A 22681-nucleotide genomic window follows, 5' to 3' on the forward strand; every position below is an offset into this window, starting at 1 on the left:
CGCTGTGGAAAGAGAAATTTTCCTCCCATTCCTTCGTATTTGTGGCAGCTGCTGGTTCCCCTTTGAGAACACAACTTTATGTCTTCAAACTATAACTTCTGACAAAAGATTATAGGCGTCAAGAGTCACTATCGTTCTAGGACCTGACAGTGTTTTCCTCGGTGGTTTACACGCATGTCAGAGGGAACGTGGGGGGCGTTTTCGTGAGGGACCCCCGGTCTTCCCCCGAGAGAACCCGGGTCCAGGGTAGGTTTCGGGAGCCACCCCGGTCTCCAACTCCCCTCTGCTCCCCACACCTTGCCAGGGCCGCCTCGGCGGTCGGGAGCGGCTCCCGCCGTCCCGGGCTCACCTGAGCAGGAAGCTCCTTCCTCAGGGAGCGAGCCCTCGTCACCGGGCATTCCCCCAGTGGGAATTTCGGACCCCATGGTGGCCGACGAAGTGGCCTCGGCTCCCGGCGGGCTGGGCCGGGCTCCTGAGGGACTGATCCCGGCCGGCAGGAGCCGCCCCGCCCGGGATCGGGCTGCGCCCTCCGCCGCCGCCCCTGAAGAGGGAGGGGAAGGCAGCCCTGCCAGGCGGGGCTGGCAGCAAGATGGCGCCGGCGGTGCGGGGGCTGAAGAGCTTCGTGTGGCAGAGTGAGTGGCTGTGGGGCTCCTTTCCCGGCCCCGCGGCGGGAGCGCCCTGGGGTCGTTCGGTGGGCGCGGGCCGGCCGGGAGCCTCCGCCGCTGAGGCGCCGGCTCCGCGTAGCTTTGTGTGTGGGGTCTGGGGTGCCCGCCGAGGTGAGGTCCGGGGCCGCTCCCTACGCGGCTGGAGCCGTGCTGAGTGTTGGAGCTGAGACGGCCGAGCGGGGTCGGGGTCAGGGTCGGGTTTGGGGTCGGGTCCGGGACCAGGCGGCTCTGTGTGCAGCCGGTGTCCGGCGGAGGCTGTGGGTGGCGGCTGCTGCCGGCTCTTACAGGTGGTGACTCGGCGCGCTGGTGGGAGGTGGCTGCCCCCGCTTGCGGCGTTGCCGCGGGTGTCCGCAGTGACAGCGCTGCAAAGAGACTCTTGTGCCTTTTTCCGAGATAAGGGTGAGCTCTGTAGGCTGCAGCCCGCCTGACGGGCTCTTGAAGAGCCTAAACTTATTAGATCTTCAAGCACTTCTCTATTATCTCCTAGCTACTACTTTTGGACAGTGCTCCGGCCCCAGAAGGGGCTCTGCTCTCTCTGACGAGCGGCACTTCCCACTTTGTGTTTGGCTTCACAGTTTTTGGTAGAAAAGTTGAAGGTGTTCCCAGGTAGGCTTACAAGTGAACTGCAGATTTTTATCTCTGTGTTTTGGAGCAGGTTCTGCTGGTGTTTGTTACAGAAAATGAAGTTTTAACTGCTCCTTTCCTTGCTGAAGTAGAAAGGCTGATAGTATTTCAGGTAGTGTGAGACCTTTGGGGAAAAGGCATAGGCAGCCACCTCATCCCGAGCTTAATTGTACTGAGGTTGTGACTCCATGAGCCGCTCAGCCGGCCCGACGACTGTCGCTGAAATGGGAAGGTACTGCTGCCGTCTTGTTTTCGTTTTTCTCCTCTGCTTCCACCTGAAAGCTGTTCGTTTGTGTCACTAGGAGTGAAAAGCAGACTGTCCCTCTGGAGTTCAGTCCTAATTGCTGGCACCTGTACCCTGCTTGCATGAATGAGATACCTTTGTTTAAAACTTAACCCTTAGATATCCCCACTTCTGCTGCTTTGCTTATCCTGCTGTCTTGCTCTTTGTGCCTGTGACTGTAAGGCCAATGTTTTGTCTTGAGATATTTTATAGAAGACTTGGACCTTAAAAGGGAGTAATTTGATCAAAGCAGAAATGTGTCATTAAGGGCCATAAAGACGTTCGAAAATTGTGTTGCCAGTGTGAGGAACAAAGATTAGAGTGACAGTGAAGCAGTGTGAATAATGAAACATTTATATTACAAGCTTAGTTAAGAGCAACTTCTGAAATAAATGCTTTGTTAGTCATCTAGTTTCTCTTGTCTTTCCAAGACTACAACAACAATGAGAATTGATGAACTAAGTTTTAGACATTGTCTGGTGCTTTTTGAATGGGTAATTGAAGGCCATAAACTGCTGCTTCCTAATGTTTCAGCAAAACATTAGGGGGTTTTTATTAAGGCTGATTTGTCTGAGAATAGTGATGGTGATGTTTGAGGTAGCAGCTTGTATTAATGTGTATCTATTTCCTGCTGTGTAAACAGGCACAGAAGTTACGCCTGTGGTGTGTGGAATTGAAGCAGAAGGGTGTGGGAAAGTTAATTCACAAAGTTTGTCCTCAGTTAAGCTCACAGTTGTGAGGACAGAGACAGCTACCTCTATTTAGGATACAGTAGTTCCTGTGGATAAAATAATGATATACAGAGAGCTGTTGTATATAGTTAATCTCTAAATGAAGTCCTTTCCCCGAGGAATTCTGTCTTTTAAGTTTTTTCACAACTTTAAATTGTTTTGTAGACTTGTATAAGGAGTTCTAGCCTAGCCATAGATAGCTATAATAATTTTTGTAGATGATCCAGCATTTTAGCAATATTGTTTTCTGTAGCACTTGCTTACCAGTCCTTTCTTCAGGAAGTGGATCATTAATTTTGCCAAGGTGTGGTTTGCTTCTTTTTTTTCCAAACAGGAATTTGGCAGCCTGCTGTTCTGTCAGTGTTGTGTATAGTTCTTTCCTAGATTGTAAAATAAAGGTAGAAGAAAAAAAACCTTTGTAAACTAATTAAATGTATTCAGAGAAGACAAAATCTGAAAAGGTAGTTAGGGTGTATGGTTGGTGTAAAATCTGTGAGAAGAAAATTAAAGCCTGGACAAAAATGGAGCACTAACCTGGGTTTGGTTTTTGTGTGTCCAGAATGCTTGCAGGAGAAAAATGGTTTTGAGAGCCTGTAAACAAATGTAGGTCAATTATTTGGGTGAAGCAGCTGCAGGTCGAGGGCAAAATCAATGACAGTTGGAATAGTGCAGGGGCACTTTCATTTTATTTTGGGAGAAAACTGACTTCTATTTTTTTAATAGCAGAAATAAGGTTCAAGACAACTGAATTATCCATTCATGTTCTGGTGTCTTTTGGCCAATATTTGCAAAAGACAATATTGGCCAAAATATTGTAGAAAAATATGTCTAAAATATTTTGGCAAATATAGTATAAAAAATAGAATATTTGAGATTTTGGACAAGGTTGTTGGGCACTCAGTTTATTAAAAGGAATCCTATGTAGTGCTAAAGACTAACTGGCAAGAGCGTTGTTAGAAAATATGAATGTTAATAAAATTTTCATGTGGTTAAAAATTTGTTATTACACCTGTGTACAGTCCTAGAAACAGGCAGGGACAGTTTGTGGTGAAGAATTCTGTGCAGGTATTTATCAGTATGGGTTTTTTTAAATTTTTCTTTTTAGGGCTCTGAACATATGTCTAAATGGGTGAATTATTTTTTCTTTCTTAGTAACAATTTGATTCCTGGTAACTGGTAAGCTGTTTCTTCTTACAGAACTGAAATCAGCAGTATTTGATGACTTCACCAAAGAGGAAGAGTGGAAGGTACAATTTTGTTAAAATTTTTATAAGAATTCTGTCATCACTTGAACCAGAAATCTGTATCGCTAGTAGAGAACAAATACATAAAAATGAATGTCTGACATTTGCACTCAAGATTGTTTTCTATCCAAGTTATAGACTTTACTTTTGGTAACTCAGATCACTGTATAATACATATTGAAAAATCTAGAGGCTAGTACATGAAGAACAAATGGCTAGTAGTCTCTTTTTTTTTAATTAGATGTGAAGAAAGATTAGAAAGATGTGTTTTTCTCTGCTTTCCTTTTAGAATACTTGTACTTTATTAATTTCAAAAATTACACTGTACTGCAGTACACGTGGATCAGGATTCAGCAGTATGAAACCTGTTAGAACTGCTTAATCTATGAAACAGTTTTAAAATAAATACAGGTTTATTTGAGCAGGCTATGGGGTAAATTAGCAGGAATTATAAAGACTTGTGTCCAAGTGAAATTTTCAAAGTACTTTCTAGTATGAGTAGGGGGAACAAAGCTCATATTTAAGATTGAGCTTGTCTTTGGAAATCCTGTCCATTAGGAGCTGCCTTCTGAAATTAATTTCCCCCAGCAATGTTGGTGTGTGCAGGTCATGAGAAAAATAGAGTAATAAAATAGTTTTAGCTTCAAACTTTTATGGCATGTTGTTGAGGAAATGACACGGGTTTAATATAGCTGATTAATATGTCTTAATACTTGTGTGTGTGGTTTTTTTAAAATATGTTTAGGTAATGCTTTTAGATGATTACACTACTAAATTACTGTCACTGTGCTGCAAAATGACTGATCTACTGGCAGAGGGTGTCACAGGTAAGCATAATTCTTATTAATACACCAATGGCAGTTTCCTGGTAAGAAAAAGGCAAAGACTGAAATTGATGAAATTGATAGTACCCTTGGAAGAAATGGTACTTTATTTGGTTGATGAAGATAAATAGTTATGGATATTAAAATAGTAGACTTTTAGGCTTTGGCAGTAATTAGTCAATTGGGATTTTTTTTTTTTAATGAAAAAACCAAATGTTTCTCTGCCTGAAAGCTCAGATCTCCGTTTAATTTTTTTTCCCCTAAAGATTGCTCTAAGGGGTTTTTTTGTTGTTTGTTTGATGGGAGTTTTTGGTCTTTTTTGTGCTTTTACTTTTTTTTTATTTTGTTTGGTTGTTGTGGTGGTTTTTGGTTTGGGGTTTTTGGTGGGTTTTTTTGTGAGGTGGGAATGGGTGTCTGTTTGCTGATATCTGTTTTTGAAATTGAAATAAATTCCCAAGATGCTAATGAACTCATTTTAATTAGCTTTAGGTGTAGATTTTCAAAAATACTTGTGTAAGAAGGCATTGTTTAGACTTGGTTATTTATTCCACAATACTACTCTTATTCCAGTTATTCAGTATAATTTGGTTATTCTGAAAATATAATAGTAGAGCTGTATCAATTTTGCTTTTTGGTGTGTGTTTTAACTCCTGAGTGCTACTTATCCTTTGTGAGAAACTTTTGGTGAGCATATATCCTTTTCATCAAGGAGAAACCTTTTATTTTTAGTGAGCACACTGCTAAAAGGAACCTGTCTTTCCACATCCAGATGTCTGACTGTTACTTATCTTCCTTGTTCCTCCCCCACAACATTTCTGAGCCACAGGAATATCTCTGCATTCTCAAGCTAGTGTATTGTAAAACTACACAGTAATGACTTTATTAAACAGAGAAAAAATAGTGATGAGTGAAGCTGATTTGCTGAAAAATCTCTTAATTTGTGCCTGCAATTATGTTGAAACAGAGTAATTGCCCAGGACATAGGCAAACAAAGGACAGAAGGGGCTGTAGTCCAAAATGATGCCCTGCATAGTTTCTCTGTCCCTCTCCTTCATTGTGCTGGAAAAAGAACTCTCTTGCCAAGCGAGTTCCTACTGGACCCCATAGCTGGAGTATGTTTGCATTCTGTTGTATACATGTAGAATACCTAGGAAGGATTTAGTCTTACAACTTGAGTTGTCACTAGACTGAGAGTTGAGAAAGCCTTGTGGTAACCTTCTGTATATAAAATAGCAAAGAAATAAATCAAGAGTCTTGGCAGAAGGTACGTCCTTACCTCTAATATTGTGAACAGCTTGATTGCTGTTACTTTTTTATCAACTCTATATTAAAATATGTGCAGTGTTTTCCTTAAAGATTATTTTCCCTAATTATAATATTTCTTACTTTATAGTGGTGGAGAATGTCTATAAAAACCGTGAGCCTGTCCCACACATGAAGGCAATATATTTAATAACTCCCACCAAAAAGGTTAGTATTTCAAGTGTTGCAAGATCTTTTAGACTGAAAAAAATCCCCTTATTTTAAAATGTTTATTTACTGTGCACAGCTATGCAATACTTTACCTTTGCATTTTCTGTGATACTCCTCTGTGTGATGCCTAATTTCCCAAGATGAAAAGACCAAGTAGTGCCACCATGGAATATGTTGCAAATGTGTACCTTGTGGTCCATGTAGGCACTGTATCATTGCTTAGCAATTGTAACCTCACTGAAAGACATGTTGTATCACATCATGATGCAATATATTAGAAAATAGATTTCAAAGTAATGGCTCTAATAAGAGATTACTGTTACTTCCTAAAATTTCTTGAGACAATAAATCTCAGCAGTGTTACAGCTGGAAAATTATGCAAATACTGTGATGAGTGTGCTTCCAGAAATGAGCTTGGTGCAAAACTGACCATCTGCAATTGCTTGTTATTTTTCTTCTGGAATTAAAAATCTTAAACTTCAGTGTTTTTTTTTTATATGTTGAAATGCAGTATTCCTAAGTGGGACTTGGTAATAGAGCAGGAGGAGGGGAGGGAGAAGCTTGGTCTGATATGTGTAGAAAGGCAAAACACTGGCATGATGTTGTTTTTTGGTTTTATTTCCTTATTTTTCTTGCCCCCATTAGTCTGTAGATGGACTGATTGATGACTTCATCAATAAATCATCCAGCAGATACAAAGCAGCATACGTGTATTTCACTGACTGTAAGTAAGCTTTTGGGTTGTAGCTTGGTAACTTTGTATGGGTAAATAAGTAAGCTGCTCACTTCTCTTGTCTGTAGTTGAATGAATGAAAAATTTGGGCCCTGTTTCTTGCTAGGAGGTTTGAGACTCAAATCATTAAGCATATCTCTGGGTTGCCAGGCTGTGGTCACCACGCTGTGTGGCAATAGTAATTTCTTTCACAATTACCAAACAGTCTTGATTGTTCTCCACCTCTGCTTTTAATTTAGGTAATGTAGTTTTATTTTCAAGTATTCCAGTCTTCTCCTGTGTTGGAGTGTGGAGGAAGACAATTCGAGTCACACTATGTATCTCTACATAAACAAAACAGTACTAAAAGCATAACTTCATGAGAATTTTGTGCAAGAGCTGTGTTAGTAATTGGTTCAGGTAGTTCCTTCAGAGCTGTGAGCCAGCTTTTTCCCTTCCCTGAAAGAAGGGGCCTACTTAGCCCTTGCATGCATGACATTAATTGCGTAGCAGAGACAATTACTGGGAGCAGGGTTCATGTGGTTGCACGTGCCCCTGCAGTCAGTCAGTGTGACTAAAATGGCTGTAAAGAGAGGAAAACAGAAAACCCAAATGTGCTGCTGAAGGCAGAGACTGAGGTGTGCCTTTGTGGACTGCGGGTGTCTGCTACTGGATGTTCTCAAAGCAGTATTAAATTACCATCCAAATTCTTGGTTTCCTGTTTAATTTCACGCTGAAACAGCAATTATTGTTCTGAAAAAGTGCTGCTATCTTGCTGTATGCTCCTTGGTTTCAAGTGGGCAAGCTTTCAGTTTGAATACTTGCCAAAACTTTTCCTGTTCAGAGGAATAGCTCCTGAGTTAGAGAAATAACTCTGTCACTTCCAAGTTTGTGTATTATTCATGTCATCTATGTATTCCTTAAATTCAGTTTCTAGACTGGGATCCAATGTAGCCTGGAAGTGTGGTGAACGCCTTAGAGTTCTATAATTAAATTCCATATCTGTTTTTTGCTCTTAGATATGTACACATGATTTATTTTTGTAGCTTGGGAAATGCTTTTTTCTCTCCTATGTGACAAGAAACAGCAGAAACCTTTACTTTGATAAAATCAACATCCTTCACAGTTGCAGACTGCTAATGAGTATTCAACAATGTTTTGCTTGCAAAAAGCCAGTATAAAAAAATTGAGCAGTGGTGCTTCTCAAAAAAGATCTCATAAACAAAAATTGATTATATAATCTATTTCACTTTAGGAAGAGTAGGCAATTTTCTTTTTTTTTGTATTTTATGGTTAATTTGGTCTTAGTTTAGAATTGTCTGCTCTCAATACTGTATGTTTATAAGTGAGCTGACAGCTGGAATAGTACAAATTATTTGAACTTGGAGACTCTTTTTCCCCCCTAGTTTGTCCTGACAGCCTCTTCAATAAAATTAAGGCTTCATGTGCAAAATCAATAAAGAAATGCAAGGAGATCAACATTTCATTCTTCCCTTATGAATCTCAGGTAAGTTTCATTCTTAACCTTAACAGTAGTCTGGAGGATTATTTTCAAATGCTGCTGGCCTTTTAGAAAACAATGAAATAGAATGTAGCTTTTGATTGACAAACTCTGTAAGATATTTCCATTTGGGCACATTTCCAGTGCTTGCTTATGCTTTTCAGATAAAAACAAATGCTCTTGTACTCCAAGTTTTTACTCTTTGCACTTGACTTCTTTGCAAGACTTGGTATCAGTTGCAATAGGGAGGTTAAAGAAGGATTCTGTTCCTTAAGAGCAGGCAAGTATTCTGGCTGGTTTTTGGTAAGAGTTTGTTACTGCTGATACTGAGGTTTTACTTTGATAGGTTGGGTAGGTTGGTGCATAGGAGTGAAGTAGGACTTGGTGAAAGTCAGGAAAGGAGAACAAATGAACTGAGAGAACTGAAGTTTTTACTGGAGTTTTGTATTCTCAGTATCTGGGGTTGTGAGAACCTTTTCAATCCTTAGCAGAGGAACAATGTTAACTGGTCTTCCTGCTTCCTGGGATGCTAGGAGTAAATAATCATGCTGAGCTCTGCACAAAGTCCAGGTGATTATCTACTCGAGTGAAGCAAACACCTTTATCTGGATGGGCATTCTTATTTGGCTCTGTCGTTACAGAGTCCATCTGAAGCTAGAGAAAATCCATTTACTGACAATGGGATTGTGCCCGTGTTTGCATTCCATTTACAAAACTGTTGAAAAAGCTTTTCATCTCTGTAGTACTAAGCTGCTTTAATCAAGATATAATGCATTTAAAGAATTCCAACTATTGAAGGTAAATTCTTCATATTAAAAGCAGATACAATATGTAAACTTTGATTTTAAACCAATTTAATCTTGATACCTTCTATGATCACTTTGATATTGCATTGTATCATCTGTACAAGGCTCTGACAGGTGTTTAGTTCCTTCCTTCCATTTGTCCTTCCTTCCATAAAAGTCTGAGAACGAGCAGATGAGCTCAGCAGGGACAGAGGAATAAAGTGTGGGTTTGTTTGTTTTTTTTTTTTCTTCAGTGTCCTATGTATGACTTTTTTTTCAGTTTTAAATTATTAGCTGACTTTTTACCAGGTGTTTTGGCAATCTGAAAGTTAGGCCCTTTTTTTCTTGCTTGTGCTTTACGTAGGTATTTACTCTCAACATCCCAGATGCATTTTACCGCTGCTACAGTCCCACTCTGGAAAAGACAAAGGATAAAGATGCTGTGCTGCAAGTCATGGCTGAACAAATTGTTACCTTATGTGCTACGCTAGATGAGAATCCAGGAGTACGATATAAAAGGTGGGACAAAATTAGTGTTCTATAGTAATTGCTCTCACTTCTAGGGCCTACCACATTATTTGGTCATAGCTCGAGGCTACAGCATAGTTTGATTTTTTTTTTTCCCTTGTGGTTGTGGATTAATTGTTTTAATCCACAAGTCTGAAATATGGTATGATAGGAATTTGTGAAGTGTAGGTAGAGCAGTGTTTTCTGCGTACATGCATGTAACAGTGCTTGCTATACCCTGTCTAGTTCTGAGTGGTTTGTTTCATGTCTGGTCAGTAGGGTGACACTGATATGCTGGGTTCTTGTATGCCACATGCATAATCCTGTAACAGAACTGCTGCTGTTCAGCCATTTGCAGCTCTGCTTGGCACCAAGGAATTCAGAAATTACTGTGGCACATGGGATCAGGATTTCTTGTAGTAGAGATATTGAGAAGAATGCCTCTTTTGAACTTTGAAAGGGATTTACTATCTTTGAAGTCAAAGTAGGCTTCTGAAATTGTATTCAAGAACTGCATTCTGTGGTGTAATGTGAGGTGGTGTCTTATTCTCTGCAAAGGCAACCAACAGTTGCTTGACTGTTTTTTTCCCCTGTTCTTTGTCTTTTTCTTTGTTTCCCACCCCTGAGTGAAAATTTAGGTGCTGGGCCATGTTCCAGCTAATGCCAGTCTTTTGGCTGAAGCTGTTTCTGCTGTGTAAAATACCTGAAGCATTCAAAGAGTGAAATCATAATGTAAAAGTGAAAGCATATTGGAAATACTTAGAATGGAGTTCAGAAACTCATGAAAGCAGAGGATCAATCTAGGGAGTTTTCTGTTTTAAAGGTAGCATTTTAGTGTTCTAATGAAGAAATGTAAGTTATTTTTGCATGCTTCCTTTTTTCCCAGTGGACCATCTGATAGAGCCAGCAAACTTGCACAGCTTGTTGAAAAAAGTCTTGAAAACTACTACAAAACAGATGAGAGAAGCCAAATAAAGGTAGACAGTGAACTAAAATGTTTGATTTATTTATTTTAACTATTTTGTATGTCTGGTGAAAAGAAATCTTTGAAATATTCTTCAAAAATTAAGTTCTACAAATACAGCTATTATTTAATAATAAAGGCAACTAGTTGCCATTTAGTGGGTTTTGTGTATGAAAGCCATGTAGAGGTAATACTGTTGGAGTAAAGCTGTTTTTGTGTGATCAAACTGATTTGATTTGGAAAATTAGTCCTGTGATAATGTAGGGGGATGCTACAAACCGGAAGACCAGTGGATAAATGTTGTTTTAATATCACCTTCCATAAGGCCATGTGTAGAAGGGGCTTACTCCAGAATTGAAATGTTTCCCTTGAAGGGACTTATTGTCTACAAAGATACAGCTGTTCACCTAAATAATGATTTTGATTTGTCACTACAAATAAGGCCTGATTAGGGCAGCTGCTTAAACACAAAACCATGGGGTAAATCATTCTGATTTTGACTTTGTACTTTGCTACAGAAATAAATATTCCTGCTGCTACTGCCACTTCACTAAATCCCAGAATGAAACTTTCGGTTGAATGTTTGGAGGTCTTTTCCTGTAGTGCGGCACTATCTGATCTGCAATACAAACAATGAAGTTATCTATTAAATCTCTGGGCAGCATTTTTGGGGTTTTATTTGTTTTTCTTTTACTTTTTTTGTTCACTAGACTAATGAAATTCATATTTCTGAATGTATTGCAGTGGACTAAGAGCATTGCCTTAAACTTAGTATTTAAAACCATGGTATATAATTCAAATGTTCAAACAAACGCTTGGACCATAGTGCAGTGCTTTTCAGTTATTTTTCTAAAAATATCTGCAGTGCTGTGACTAAATGCAAATAGAGTTAGCATGCATTAACTTTCTCCTGTATGTCTTAACTTTGTGTTTGTTTGGTGGCTTTCTAGGCTAAAACCCACTCCCAACTAATAATAATTGATCGTGGTTTTGACCCAGTATCAACTGTACTCCATGAGCTCACCTTCCAGGCAATGGCATATGATCTGCTACCCATTGAAAATGATACTTACAAGCAAGTACTTAAAAAAACCCCAAAACCTAAATAGTTTATTCCTGGTTATAAAATCCCTGAATTGTTTAGCTCAGTTGCACCATGGCAATATTATCTGCTTATATTGCATAATGGTTGCATAACTTTTTGTTAGTCTTTCCTCTTTTATTTGTAACTTCATCATTTTCTTGACTTCCTCCCTTAGTTGATATTAGGTAGGTAGGATCTAATTGGCGTTTTTGTTAAGTTTTGAGTCCACCAAATTGCATTCTTTAAGAACCTTTTACTACTCTTGAAGTAAAGCCTTGGGAGTGCACATTGAGATTCTCTGAATTTTCTTTCATAGTCTCAATTTTTTGGCATAACAAGACAAGCAATACCACTAACTGAATACTGAGAAAAAGCTAGGTTACTTCTCAGGTGTGCTCACTTTTATAGCTTCAGAAATTTAATTAGTGTAGTTGTTAAAATTTACATGTTTTATTGTAAATACACATTTAAATCAGTAATGTTCAGTTTATAAGCACTGTTTGGAGTAGTGTAATGTTAATTTGCAGAAGTGATGTGCTTTACTGTCTGATTGTTCTGACAGCAATGGTTTTGGTAGGACTTTGCCTTCTGGTGACCCACTTCAGCAAAAGAGACCTGATGGCCTCATTGTTTAGCCAAGCAAAGAGCAGTGTGTATCTTCAGTCAGAAGCACTGGGTGAAGATTTTAATAGAAAGTGTAGGCTCTGTGAGTCTGGGTTTGATTGCAGGGTATGAAAATGTAGCAGAATGTTTTCTAGGTAGTCACGATCTGACTTTGATCATTAATCTTGTAATTTTTTTCTTTCTTTTGCTTTCTGGCAATCGGCACTGTGTGAGTTTCTGTAAATGTGAAAATATTGTTGTGGCACGATTGTGGTCTTGTTTTAGGTTTATTGCTGTTTATAGTCACGTAATAGTTGCTCTATAGTGCTGTGCAACAGTTGCTTTTATATGTGAAGTACTTTGTCCTGCTTAGCATTTTGTTGGTGGATGTAACTTCATTTTCCTTTAGTTATAAAGTCTTATAGTTCACAGAGAAAGCTGCATTTGGCAGTAATACAGTGCAGTTGTTAAACTGCACTGTATTATTTTGTGCAGTTTGCATTTGAAACCAGAGGGAAGTTGACATTGAAAACTGAAGAGAAATTGAGGTGCATGTAAATGTGTGTTTAAAACTCTAGTTACTGTTGGTTTAAAAGAATATCCAGAAGCTCTTGCCCCAAAGAATCTTTCTAAAATTTATCTGTTGCTTCTCTGTTAAAATATGTAAAATCCTGTAAATTATATTTTCTCAGGCACTGGCTTGGCTTATAAGTTAAAGTCTTTGTCAATTACTGCTATTACCATTTATGTTGATTAAACTGTTACACATACTACTGTAATAAGTGATGAGAACTAGGGGAAACCCAAACCCCAAATAATTGTCTGAATTTTCTCTTGGAAGATACAAAACAGAAGGCTCTGGTGGGAAGGAAAAGGAGGCAGTTTTGGAGGAAGATGATGACCTGTGGGTGAAGATGCGGCACAAGCATATTGCAGATGTGATAGAGTATGTGCATAAATAACAAAGCCAGCCGTTGGTTTCTGTGAGAGGGAGGGTGTTAGAGCTGTTCAGTGGGAATACAGGCAGTAATGAACATCGTTTACAAGACAGATTGGATTCAGTTAAGTAATCAATGCCAGGAAGAAATTGTACTTCAAAAATACAGTATGTACCCAGGTACGCTGGGTCAGTTATACTAATGCTACTTGCAGTTCTAGAGGTAAATGGAAATCAAGTCATTTCCTGGCAAGTATTTTCAAATATTTTAAATCTGAAGGGATTATTTTTCATACAGTGCTACCAAGCTGCTGCATCTAATGATGTTATGAAGATACTGCAAATAGAACGTTTAATATTTCCTTTGAAAAAAAATCACTCTTTTCTCTGAAGATAAACCTGTATTTCAGGCTTTTACATTCATTCAGAAATTCTTGTTGCACAGTTCTTTTAAGAAAAAATTTAAGCACTCATGTGCTGTTGCATTTCATTATGTTCCTCTTTTCTTCAGGGAAATACCAAAACTTTTGAAAGACGTTTCATCAAAAACAAAAGCAGCAGACGGAAAAGTAAGTTGTTTAAAATGAGATTTTGTTTTTCCTGGTAATTTAGTTATTTTCAGCTGATCAGATCCATGTAACTTATGGATCTACTAGAGAAATTAAGACTTTTCTCAACTGGAATTTTCAGGGGTTGTGGGGGGAAGCAAGCTGCAACAGGAAGGCAAATAAGCACATCATTTACTGGGGGTACAGATTTTCAACTTGTGTCATTTCTTTCCAGTTATCCGTATCTGCTCTGTCCCAGTTAATGAAGAAGATGCCACTCTATCGTAAAGAGATTAGTAAGGTAAGGGGTCTTTTGTAGTCTCAACTTCACAGTAAATAATTCTGTGCACTTGACTTTGTTTTGTTGAAACATAGTTTTTTTCTGTCATTTTCCTGTAGTGTGCTATATAGCTGTTCTCCAAATTAACGTTTTCACCTACTGTAAAATTTAGCAAAGAAAACTTGTTTCCATGTGTTTCATTTTACCATGTAAAAGAATGAAATAATTTGTGTGCTTTGAGGATTGAAGATAGCATTACAGTTTAGTGTTTTACAAAGTATTATGGGGGTCAGACTCTAAATTAAGGGGAAAACACAGAAAATGTGTGATGGTACTGAAGGATTAACTCTTGGAACCTGTAAAAATCATGGATATGCTAGGAAAAAATTCAAGCTATGACAGCTTGTGATTTTCTTTTCCTTTTTTTTGTTCTTTCTGTCTTATAGCAAGTTGTTCATCTTAGCATAGCAGAAGATTGCATGAGCAAGTTCAAATCTAACATAGAAAGGCTCTGTAAAACTGAACAGGTATGTTTAAAAAAGCCACAAACCCAAGAGCAACTTGGCAAGTATTTTTTTGTTTGCAGGAATAGAAGCTTGTTCTAACTGACTAAATTACTATGTCTCTTGCCTTTATTTTGTGATCAGTTTTTGAGGTGGTAGTATTAAAACTAAGTGTAATATACAAGGCTCTTAATCTCCCAATAAGGAGGTGTTCCTAAGAGTTTTGGAGGTTTTTTTTGGTCTTGAAGTCTGGCTAATTTGTATAAGGATCACCTTTGTTTTCAGGGCTGAAAATTCCTATGAGGTTGCTTTAATATGTTGTGCAGAGAGAAGCCCTTTTTAAATGTCTGGGAGAAGTACCTTTTAGGGTGATGCATTACATTGTGACTATAATTTACATTTTTAAGAATTCTACATATCATCGTTTGAAGTGTTTAAGAGTGTTATGTGGTGTTATTATAATGCTGTAACTATTGAAGTCAATGTAAGACTTGTCATACTGAGTTTAAATTGATGCAGCTTGCTTGTTTCCTGAAACCCATGATTTCATAAAAATGCCATCCAAAACACACAGAACAACATTGATTTAAATTACTTCAATGATTTTAACCATGGTGTCTGTTTTTTAATTAATTTAGGACTTGGCTCTTGGAACTGATGCAGAAGGTGAAAAAGTGAAAGACTCTATGAGGGTCCTCCTTCCAGTTTTGCTCAACAAAAGTCATGACAGCTATGACAAAATCAGAGCTATTCTCCTGTATATCTTTAGCACAAATGGTATGACAAGTTGCCCCGTTTTTTTCCTCAGTGCTATGAGCTTGAACTCAAGTGTTAGGATAGTACCCTGGTTTTAGTTAACCTAGGTCTCTGCATTGCAGTTGATAGCTGGATTTGAAAGAAATCCTATCCATCTTCTGTATTTTCTCTCAGATTAGTAGCAAAGATACTACTGGCAAAGAGTTAAGAGATGTAATTCAAGTGTAGATTCATACAGTGTTTTAATATAATTCTTATCCTTGCATATGTGCATTGGTTTGTTCTCTTATTTTCACATGCTGTTGAAGCTGTTAAAGGGGAGTTCCATATCTGTGGCAACCTGAAAATTAGGTCAGTGGGGAAAAATTTGTTGAAGAGAAGGAGCAAATTGGCAGAATGTTGGTCTGAATTTGTAACAGTATTGAGTTTTGGTCTCAAGAATGGACCATTAAACAAAATTTTATCTAAAATATAGTATTATGTTCAACTTAGACTGGTCACACAGAACAAACAAAAAAGTTCTGGACTAAATAACAGCCCAGAATGTGTCAGACGAAACTGGTCTTACTCACAGTCACTTGGTAATTGTTGTCTCTTTTCCATATATTGAAGGAACTACCCAGGAGAACTTGGACAAGCTGATCCAGAATGTGCACATAGAAAGTGATAGTGATATGATAAGAAATTGGAAATACCTTGATATTCCTGTTATCTCTTCAGTAAGAATGTTTTTATTTATTTTGTGATTTCTTACTGTCCAAGGACCTACAGCTCTTTCAGCAACCCTTAGCAATATTATCCAGATCTGGGTTGGAAGCAGATAATTGCTAGATTTTTTTTTTTTTTGGTAATGTGTTTAAGTGGTAAATCCTTTGAAAATCATTCATGTTAGTTGTTTGAAGTAAGATATCCATAATGTTGCCTCTGCAATAATCAGGTGGTGGCTTGAGCTAGTTGATTTTGGAAACTGACAACTTAATCAGTTCCTTCTCTCTGAAGTTAGTATTTCTAATATATCCTGAATTCTAGAGGTATTAATTTTGTTCTTTATGATTTTTATTTTTTCTTTAAAATATCATACTTATCCCTCCTCCTTCTTATACTGACTGCTAATTATTTTCAAAAGTCCAAACAGTAAATAATACAACCATATTTTGAAAATATTTTCAGTTTGTTGCACAGCAGCATAAATACGTAAGAAGGGACCGTTCTAAAGAAGAAACCTTTCAGCTTTCTAGGTGGACTCCTGTTATCAAAGACGTTATGGAGGTAAATTTCACCAACTAATCAATTCATGGGTGCAGTGCAGAAATTTACTCAAGTGAGCTGTTGTACTCTGTCTTTTGAATTCCACAGTATTTGAGTTAATTTTGTTAAATACATCTGGTGCGCAAAGTGATTGTTTCTAGTCTGTCTGTAATATAGAACATTAGACTGCTGTTAGTATTACTCCTTATTGGAGATCATTTTAAAGTTGAAGCAAATGAAAGTGAAAGCTTGTCCTGGGTTTGGCAGTGTTTGGTATAATTTACAGAGTTGTATCCTCTTGGTTTTAACTCCAATGGCTCTTTAAACTGCAATTCCAATCTAAACTGTAGTGTGGTAGAGCCTGGAAGCTGTTACTTGCCAGAAGTGTAATTTAATTTCATTGTTCTTAAACCTCTTAAACCTCTTCTTAAACATCAGTCAGTGACTGATGTCACACAGGATACTGGAGTGTTAGTCTGACCCAGTGCTGTCATTCATAAATTCTTGATGGCTTTCTCGTGTTCATTTATATTTTTAGGGGACTCTGACTTCTCTCATACATTGCCATATAGAAATTCAATACATTAGGGTTTTTACAGATGAAAATCTGCTAGTGAAATCTGAACAGTTCAATCAGTATATGTTTATAAAAAAAGCATGTATACTCACAATTCCTTGTCATACACAAAACACTTTTAATACATTTTAGTGTTATGTGGTCTAGCATTACGTTACATAGGAGCATTATTCATGAGATGCTACTTGCAATTATTTGTTGGGCTGCATGTATGGCATGAAATGCCAGTTAGATATCCTTTCTGAAAGTGAAACTTGGTGGAGTTAAGGTCTGTATGCCTGTTTAAAGTGTGTCTTTATTTTGCACTTCAGGATGCTATAGAAAACAAATTAGATTCAAAAGACTGGCCTTATTGTTCCCGCTGTCCTCCCACCTGGAACGGGTCAGGAGCAGTAAGGTAAATGGTTTAATTTCCTGAAATATAGTTTACCCAGATCTCAGTATTTGTGTCATTTACTTTCTAAAGCCTTACAGAAGTGTGCTTACTGAACAGTGAAATAACACATGTAAGGTAATGTTAATGTGCCAAGCCTATATTTTTATTGAATCTAAAACATACTCAACTTGGTTGTTATTTTAATAATTCTTAGTAATGTATAGCTTTTTTATTTGTACTATCTCCCTTTTGATTCAAGGTTAGAAATAACATTTCATACTCCTAGAATGAGAAGTTTAAACCATTGAGTGGGAAGTGGTTTCAGGAATAAATGTTCAGTACTGTGACTTAGGTGAAAAGAATGTTTTACTTCTGGAAGTTATCTCTGCTATGTTAGTGATGGCAACATTATTGGGGTTAATTACCTCAGGAAATTAAATTAATCTTCTATAGGTTCTCTCATTAGGAAATATGGGCCTGTTAGGCATTTGCCCCCTGTTGCCAGGGAGTGGTTTAGGCAAGTACAGGACAGTTGGAGATCTTGAAATGAATTCTCGGCTAATGAATGTGAAATGTGTACTTGCATATTTAATGATTATCACTGAGAGGCGATTTTTGGAATTTCTTTTTTTTTAAGCTCACCTGTACTGTTCCTTCTTTCTCATTTTAATTCTGCTAGCTCTTGAACCTCATGACCAATACATGCCAATTTGAGAGCTTTATCACTTTTTATAGTGTTATTTTAAAAGGGAGACAAATGAATCAAGACTCCCAAGAGTGTTTCTATCACAGGAATGCTAACTATGAATGTTCCTCTCTCAGGAATGCTTACTGCACTAATCAGGTGCTGGAATTCAGGGAGGGAAACATTAAATATATGCTAAATGTGGAAGGCACACTTGAATTGGAATTTGCACCTTTCTAAACAAAAAACAAAGAATAGAGATACACAGCCTTCAGAGAATAGGTTTTTTTACATCCATTTCTAATTCAACTGTTTGTGGTGTATCCATCTATTCCCGGATATGCACTAGGATGATCATTGCCAGGGAATACTAGAGCAAGTCCCTGCACACTGGAATGTGATCTCTGTCTTACAGGCTGTGAAATGTGGGAATCTTGAAGGCACTCTAGCAGGGAGATCAGGACTGCAGATGACTTAACTTGTGTATTAGATTCTAAGCACTTCAGGCTGCTTTTGTTTTTCCTCGGTATCTGAATCTGTTTTGATAAGACAAATGTTTTCTTTAGAGATTCTGTTTGTGTTCAGAGATAGAAAAAACTAAGACTCCAGCTTTTTCAAATGAACCTCTCATGAAAAATGCCACTGGAATTGGGAGCATGCAGAGTTAAGCTGCTTGGCAGGAGTCCCTGGCATGTTAGCTGTGTGTGCAACAAGGTTTTTGTTTTGTATTTATTTTCCCCTAGTGATACCTAAACAGTTAGAGTAATGTGATAATTTACAAAATTTAATAAAAACAATTTATCAGTTTATTTAAATACTTTTGCTGAAATTATAATCAAGCCACGAACTGAATGACAGAAATTACTACTGCTTGTTGACTGTAGAATTTTAACCAAAAATTAATCAGGCAAGCTGTATAAATGTCATCTGGTGAAATCTCCTGCAGTGCCCGCCAGAAGCCTCGAACGAGTCACAGAGAGGAGCGCAGGAGCAGCGCCAGGCTGATCGTGTTTGTCATTGGAGGCGTCACCTTCTCGGAGACGCGCAGCGCCTACGAGGTTTCTGAGGCCTACAAGTCCTGCGAGGTTGTTATTGGTAAGTTTGCCCTGGGAAAGGGTGCTGTGTGTGCTCTACTGCGGGTGGGTCTGCAAAATGTAAGAATCATTTTGCTTAGAGCCCCTCTCTTGGTTCACCGTGCTAATACCATAGCCAGTGTATTTCTTATGCACTTTAAAAGCATCTTTGCAGGTTATCTCAAGTGTTTCATGTTTGGAAGGATTTTTTTTTGCCACAAGACATTAAGGACAAAACAGTTATGGTCTACAGAAGAATTATGTCAGAGACATGTCAGTGTATAGCCAACAGATTTCATGAGACCTCTATTTTGTTGCATTACATTACAGTTTCCTCACAAACTTTTGCATCTGCCTATGCTTTACCTTCAGTGGTACTTGCTACTTACATTGCTTTTGGAAGTAGGAAAGCTGACAGACTAGTGCAAAATTGCTCACTTTGGAAGGAAGCTAAGACTTAAAAAACCTCAACAATCTTAATCAAAATTCCACCCAAAAACCTAAACAAATAAACCACTTTTTCAGTGTAGTTCAGTTGACTTGGCAATATTTTCTAGTTTCTGTTGTGGCTACTTGGAGGCTTTGCATAAACCACACAATGATTAATTACTTGGGTCCTGAAAATTCCCCTGCTTAAGATCTGGCAATTACTACACCCTTGTTGGTGTAGTAATCTCTCTGCACTTTGGAGGTAGTAAATGTTTGTTCCATCAGCTGCTGTGCTTCAAATGAATTTTAAATAGCATTACAGGAAATAATTAGGTGCTAAAACTTGTACATATATATATTATATAGGAACAGAGCTCCTAGATACAGAACCTTACCACAGACCTGTGTCCATCTGCAGGGCTGGCTGAGGACTTGGGTGCAGGGTCATCTAAAGCATTCTAGATTACTTGAGAGGTCTACACCTGGCATTTAAATTTAGTCTTGAAATTCAGATTGAATCTGGCTACCATCTACCATGATTTTAAATAAATACTCTTCCCTAAAACAATGCCAACCTTGATTCTGAAATCTAGAGTCTGTTACCTCAAAATATACAGGGGTATTGTACGTGTGTTTGTGTGTGGTTGGTTTTGTTTTAGTTTACTTTTTATTTGCTGGTTTCATTGGTGGTGGTTGAGGTAGGTTTAATGCTGGTTCTAGTTCTGAGTAGTAATGGAAAGACCAGGACAACAGGAATGTAGTTTAACCAGATTATTTCTTCATCTGAAACTTGTTTACAATACCATGTTTAGTGTAGGTGACTCTTTACTGGGATATCTGGCACTCACCACTCACAGCACCATCTTCCTTTTTGTTTAGAGATTTTTCTTGTGGTTTTGTTTGTAATCCTCATATCTGAGGGAAGGTGGTAGTTGACAAATTTCCATATGGATTACTGAAAAATTAACATTTGTCTGTGTTCCTGATTCAGAGCTCCAGGAATATTAGCCCATTCAGAGTGACACTACTTGTTGCCTTCAGAACTGCAGGGTGACTCTTTGTGGCAGAAGTTATAATCACTCTCTGTAAGAATGAGAGGTAGTTGTGCAGTGAAGAATAAAAAGGATTTCTTTGCTGCTCAAGACTTGAATTTTGTTTTTTCAAGGAAATGTTAGTCAGTAAAAGCCAATTTTCTCTAACTGGTATTTCTGTGGAACACTACTGTTTGTGATAGTCTTGAATCCAGATAGTTTATTGATTCTAGGGTAAAGCCTCTTATTAACTCATCCTTTCACAGAATGGCAGGTTTCTTGCAGGCTGGGACAATTGCCCAGGTTCAGCCCTGTCTTTAACACAGGGCAGAGCAGGACTTGAAACTTGTGTTCCAAGTATGAGTCCTGATCTAGATGTCTGAGTGTGGGAAGAGGGACATTGCCTACCTAATGGTGACACTTACATGATGGTGCTTTATATGAAAACACTTTGAAATGTTGCACTTATTACTGCACCTGTTTTCCAGGTGCAGCAAAAAACACTGGCATGTAACTGATGTTTTAAAGAGGGAATGTCTGACAGTCAGAATTTGACTGATACAGTTCATACTTATGTTCTTTTGTCAGGTTCTACTCATATTTTGACACCTAGAAAACTACTAGAGGAAGTGAAGAGCCTTAGTAAACCCAAGGATATGGTCTGCATTAAGGATGAATAGATATGGTGATGTTTATGATGCATTAAAAACACAAACAGTATGTACACGTTCTAATGGAACTGACTTTTCCAAATACTGCACTTCAATACTACATGTTTCCTAATGGAGGTCATGTTATAATTTAACTTTGCTGCTTTGGGGGGAGTAGAAGGCAGAGAGATGAAAAGATAAACACATGTGTTTCTTAGGTTCTATTTAGTATTACACTGCAAGTACTTTTTCACAAGGGCATGTTTGTTCCTAACTAATTATGCTAAAAATTATTGTAATTATATATAAACTGGAATTGTCTTTGAGAACTGTGAAAACTTTCTATAATGGCGTTTATTTCTAAAAATGACTGAATTAAAAAGGGCCTAGCCTCTTGGGTAGGGACTTCAAGAGAAAACTTGTAAATAGGGGTTTATGGTAAAAATTTTTAATACAAGTTCAGTGTCATGAAGTGTAATGTTTTCTGTAAAAATAACTTCTTGAAAATTCTTTAAATATGTGTAATTGTGTAAAATCTGAAGGCTTTTTAGATGGTGCTGGGTAAGGTAGGTAGTTAATCACAGAATTATTGAGCAGTTCCAATCACAGTAAACAACTTTGGAAAAATGCTGTCAACTGTGCACTGAAGTACACTTTATATTTAAGTATATACAGAGATTTACTGAAGCTTTTTTAAAAGTTTATTTCTTAGCAAATTCCTTATGATTGTCTACATAGTCTGTCTGTTTCAGAAGTTGAATTGCCTGTGATACAGAAATTCCAAAACGAAGCATGTCTCTTTGAGGAAGTGGAGGCACAGGGAAAGGATGGGACAAAAAGGGAAGCAGCTCAGTCTTTCAAAGGGTTTGGTAACTTGAAAAAGAAAAGCACAAAGCAAACAAAATGACAAAACCTGATGCACTCAAAAGAATTGACTTTTTAAAAATTTTGTTACATAATAAGAAAGAAATACTTAAATTTGTATTGAAGGGAATAAAAAATAAAATTGTATTAATTCTGTAATATTGGTGATGTTTAGATTTCTCTTTAAAAATTAAGTAATTAAAATTACTGAACTTTTAATGGGATGTTGTATTTATGTGCCTTGAAATGTTAGTTTGTTGTATGTAGAATTCAAGAGAAATGTTATAATGAAAAATAATAGATTACTTGTGTCCTTTTGTTTTCCTTTTCCCAATGATGAGTATTTATTATTTTTTTGTGATTTTGGTTTTTTCCCTTTATTTTTGCTCTCAGGTTAACCAATACTTTAAGAGAACATTTTTGTTAGATGAGTTCATTCAGAGTTAATTAGAAGGTGGAAAAAGGTTAAGTTCTTCCCCTATATCAGAGAGGAATGAAAGGGGAGGACATGGCATAATGATTCTAAAATGTTGCAGGACATGGGGTGTGATGAGAATAAGTGGCTGTAGCACGCAAATGCACCTAAATGAGTTTGGAATTGAATCTACACTGTAGGACGACCGAAGCAACACTTTTAAATCAGTTGGTTCATCTAATACCATGTACATCACAACCTTAAAAATATAGCAGAAATATGTTGGTTTTGTGAATTCTAGTTTATAAC

General features: G+C 37.7%; 1 protein-coding gene across 3 annotated transcripts; it reads left to right on the forward strand.

Moving 5' to 3' along the window:
• The first annotated feature begins 491 nt into the window (after positions 1-491).
• Positions 492-22262, forward strand: STXBP3 (syntaxin binding protein 3). 3 transcript variants are annotated; one of them, XM_018912093.3, is made up of 20 exons: positions 549-632; positions 1321-1521; positions 3501-3550; positions 4293-4374; positions 5765-5841; positions 6490-6568; positions 7963-8063; positions 9207-9361; positions 10236-10326; positions 11264-11388; positions 12842-12946; positions 13449-13506; positions 13721-13786; positions 14212-14292; positions 14907-15045; positions 15637-15743; positions 16195-16293; positions 17161-17246; positions 18857-19005; positions 21032-22262. In XM_018912093.3, the coding sequence occupies exons 4-20, from the start codon at positions 4296-4298 to the stop codon at positions 21121-21123; spliced, it is 1689 nt and encodes a 562-aa protein (XP_018767638.2). In that variant the 5' UTR covers positions 549-632; positions 1321-1521; positions 3501-3550; positions 4293-4295; the 3' UTR covers positions 21124-22262. The 3 variants fall into 3 exon arrangements, with proteins under 3 accessions (XP_009086727.2, XP_018767638.2, XP_018767639.2); XM_009088479.4 differs by lacking the exon at positions 1321-1521 and having other exon boundaries at positions 492-632; XM_018912094.3 differs by lacking the exon at positions 1321-1521 and having other exon boundaries at positions 576-632; positions 3456-3550.
• The last annotated feature ends 419 nt before the right edge of the window (positions 22263-22681 follow it).

The sequence above is a fragment of the Serinus canaria genome, chromosome 8 (genome assembly GCF_022539315.1).
Source record: "Serinus canaria isolate serCan28SL12 chromosome 8, serCan2020, whole genome shotgun sequence".
Classification (NCBI taxonomy): Eukaryota; Metazoa; Chordata; class Aves; order Passeriformes; family Fringillidae; genus Serinus; species Serinus canaria.

Bases quoted from the DNA above. Each gene is read 5' to 3' on its own strand.
- STXBP3 (XM_009088479.4), top strand. From the start codon at position 590: ATGGCGCCGGCGGTGCGGGGGCTGAAGAGCTTCGTGTGGCAGA. The intron at 9,362-10,235 runs GTGGGACAAAAT...CTTTTTTCCCAG, and splicing joins CCAGGAGTACGATATAAAAG to TGGACCATCTGATAGAGCCA. The intron at 14,293-14,906 runs GTATGTTTAAAA...TAATTAATTTAG, and splicing joins GGCTCTGTAAAACTGAACAG to GACTTGGCTCTTGGAACTGA.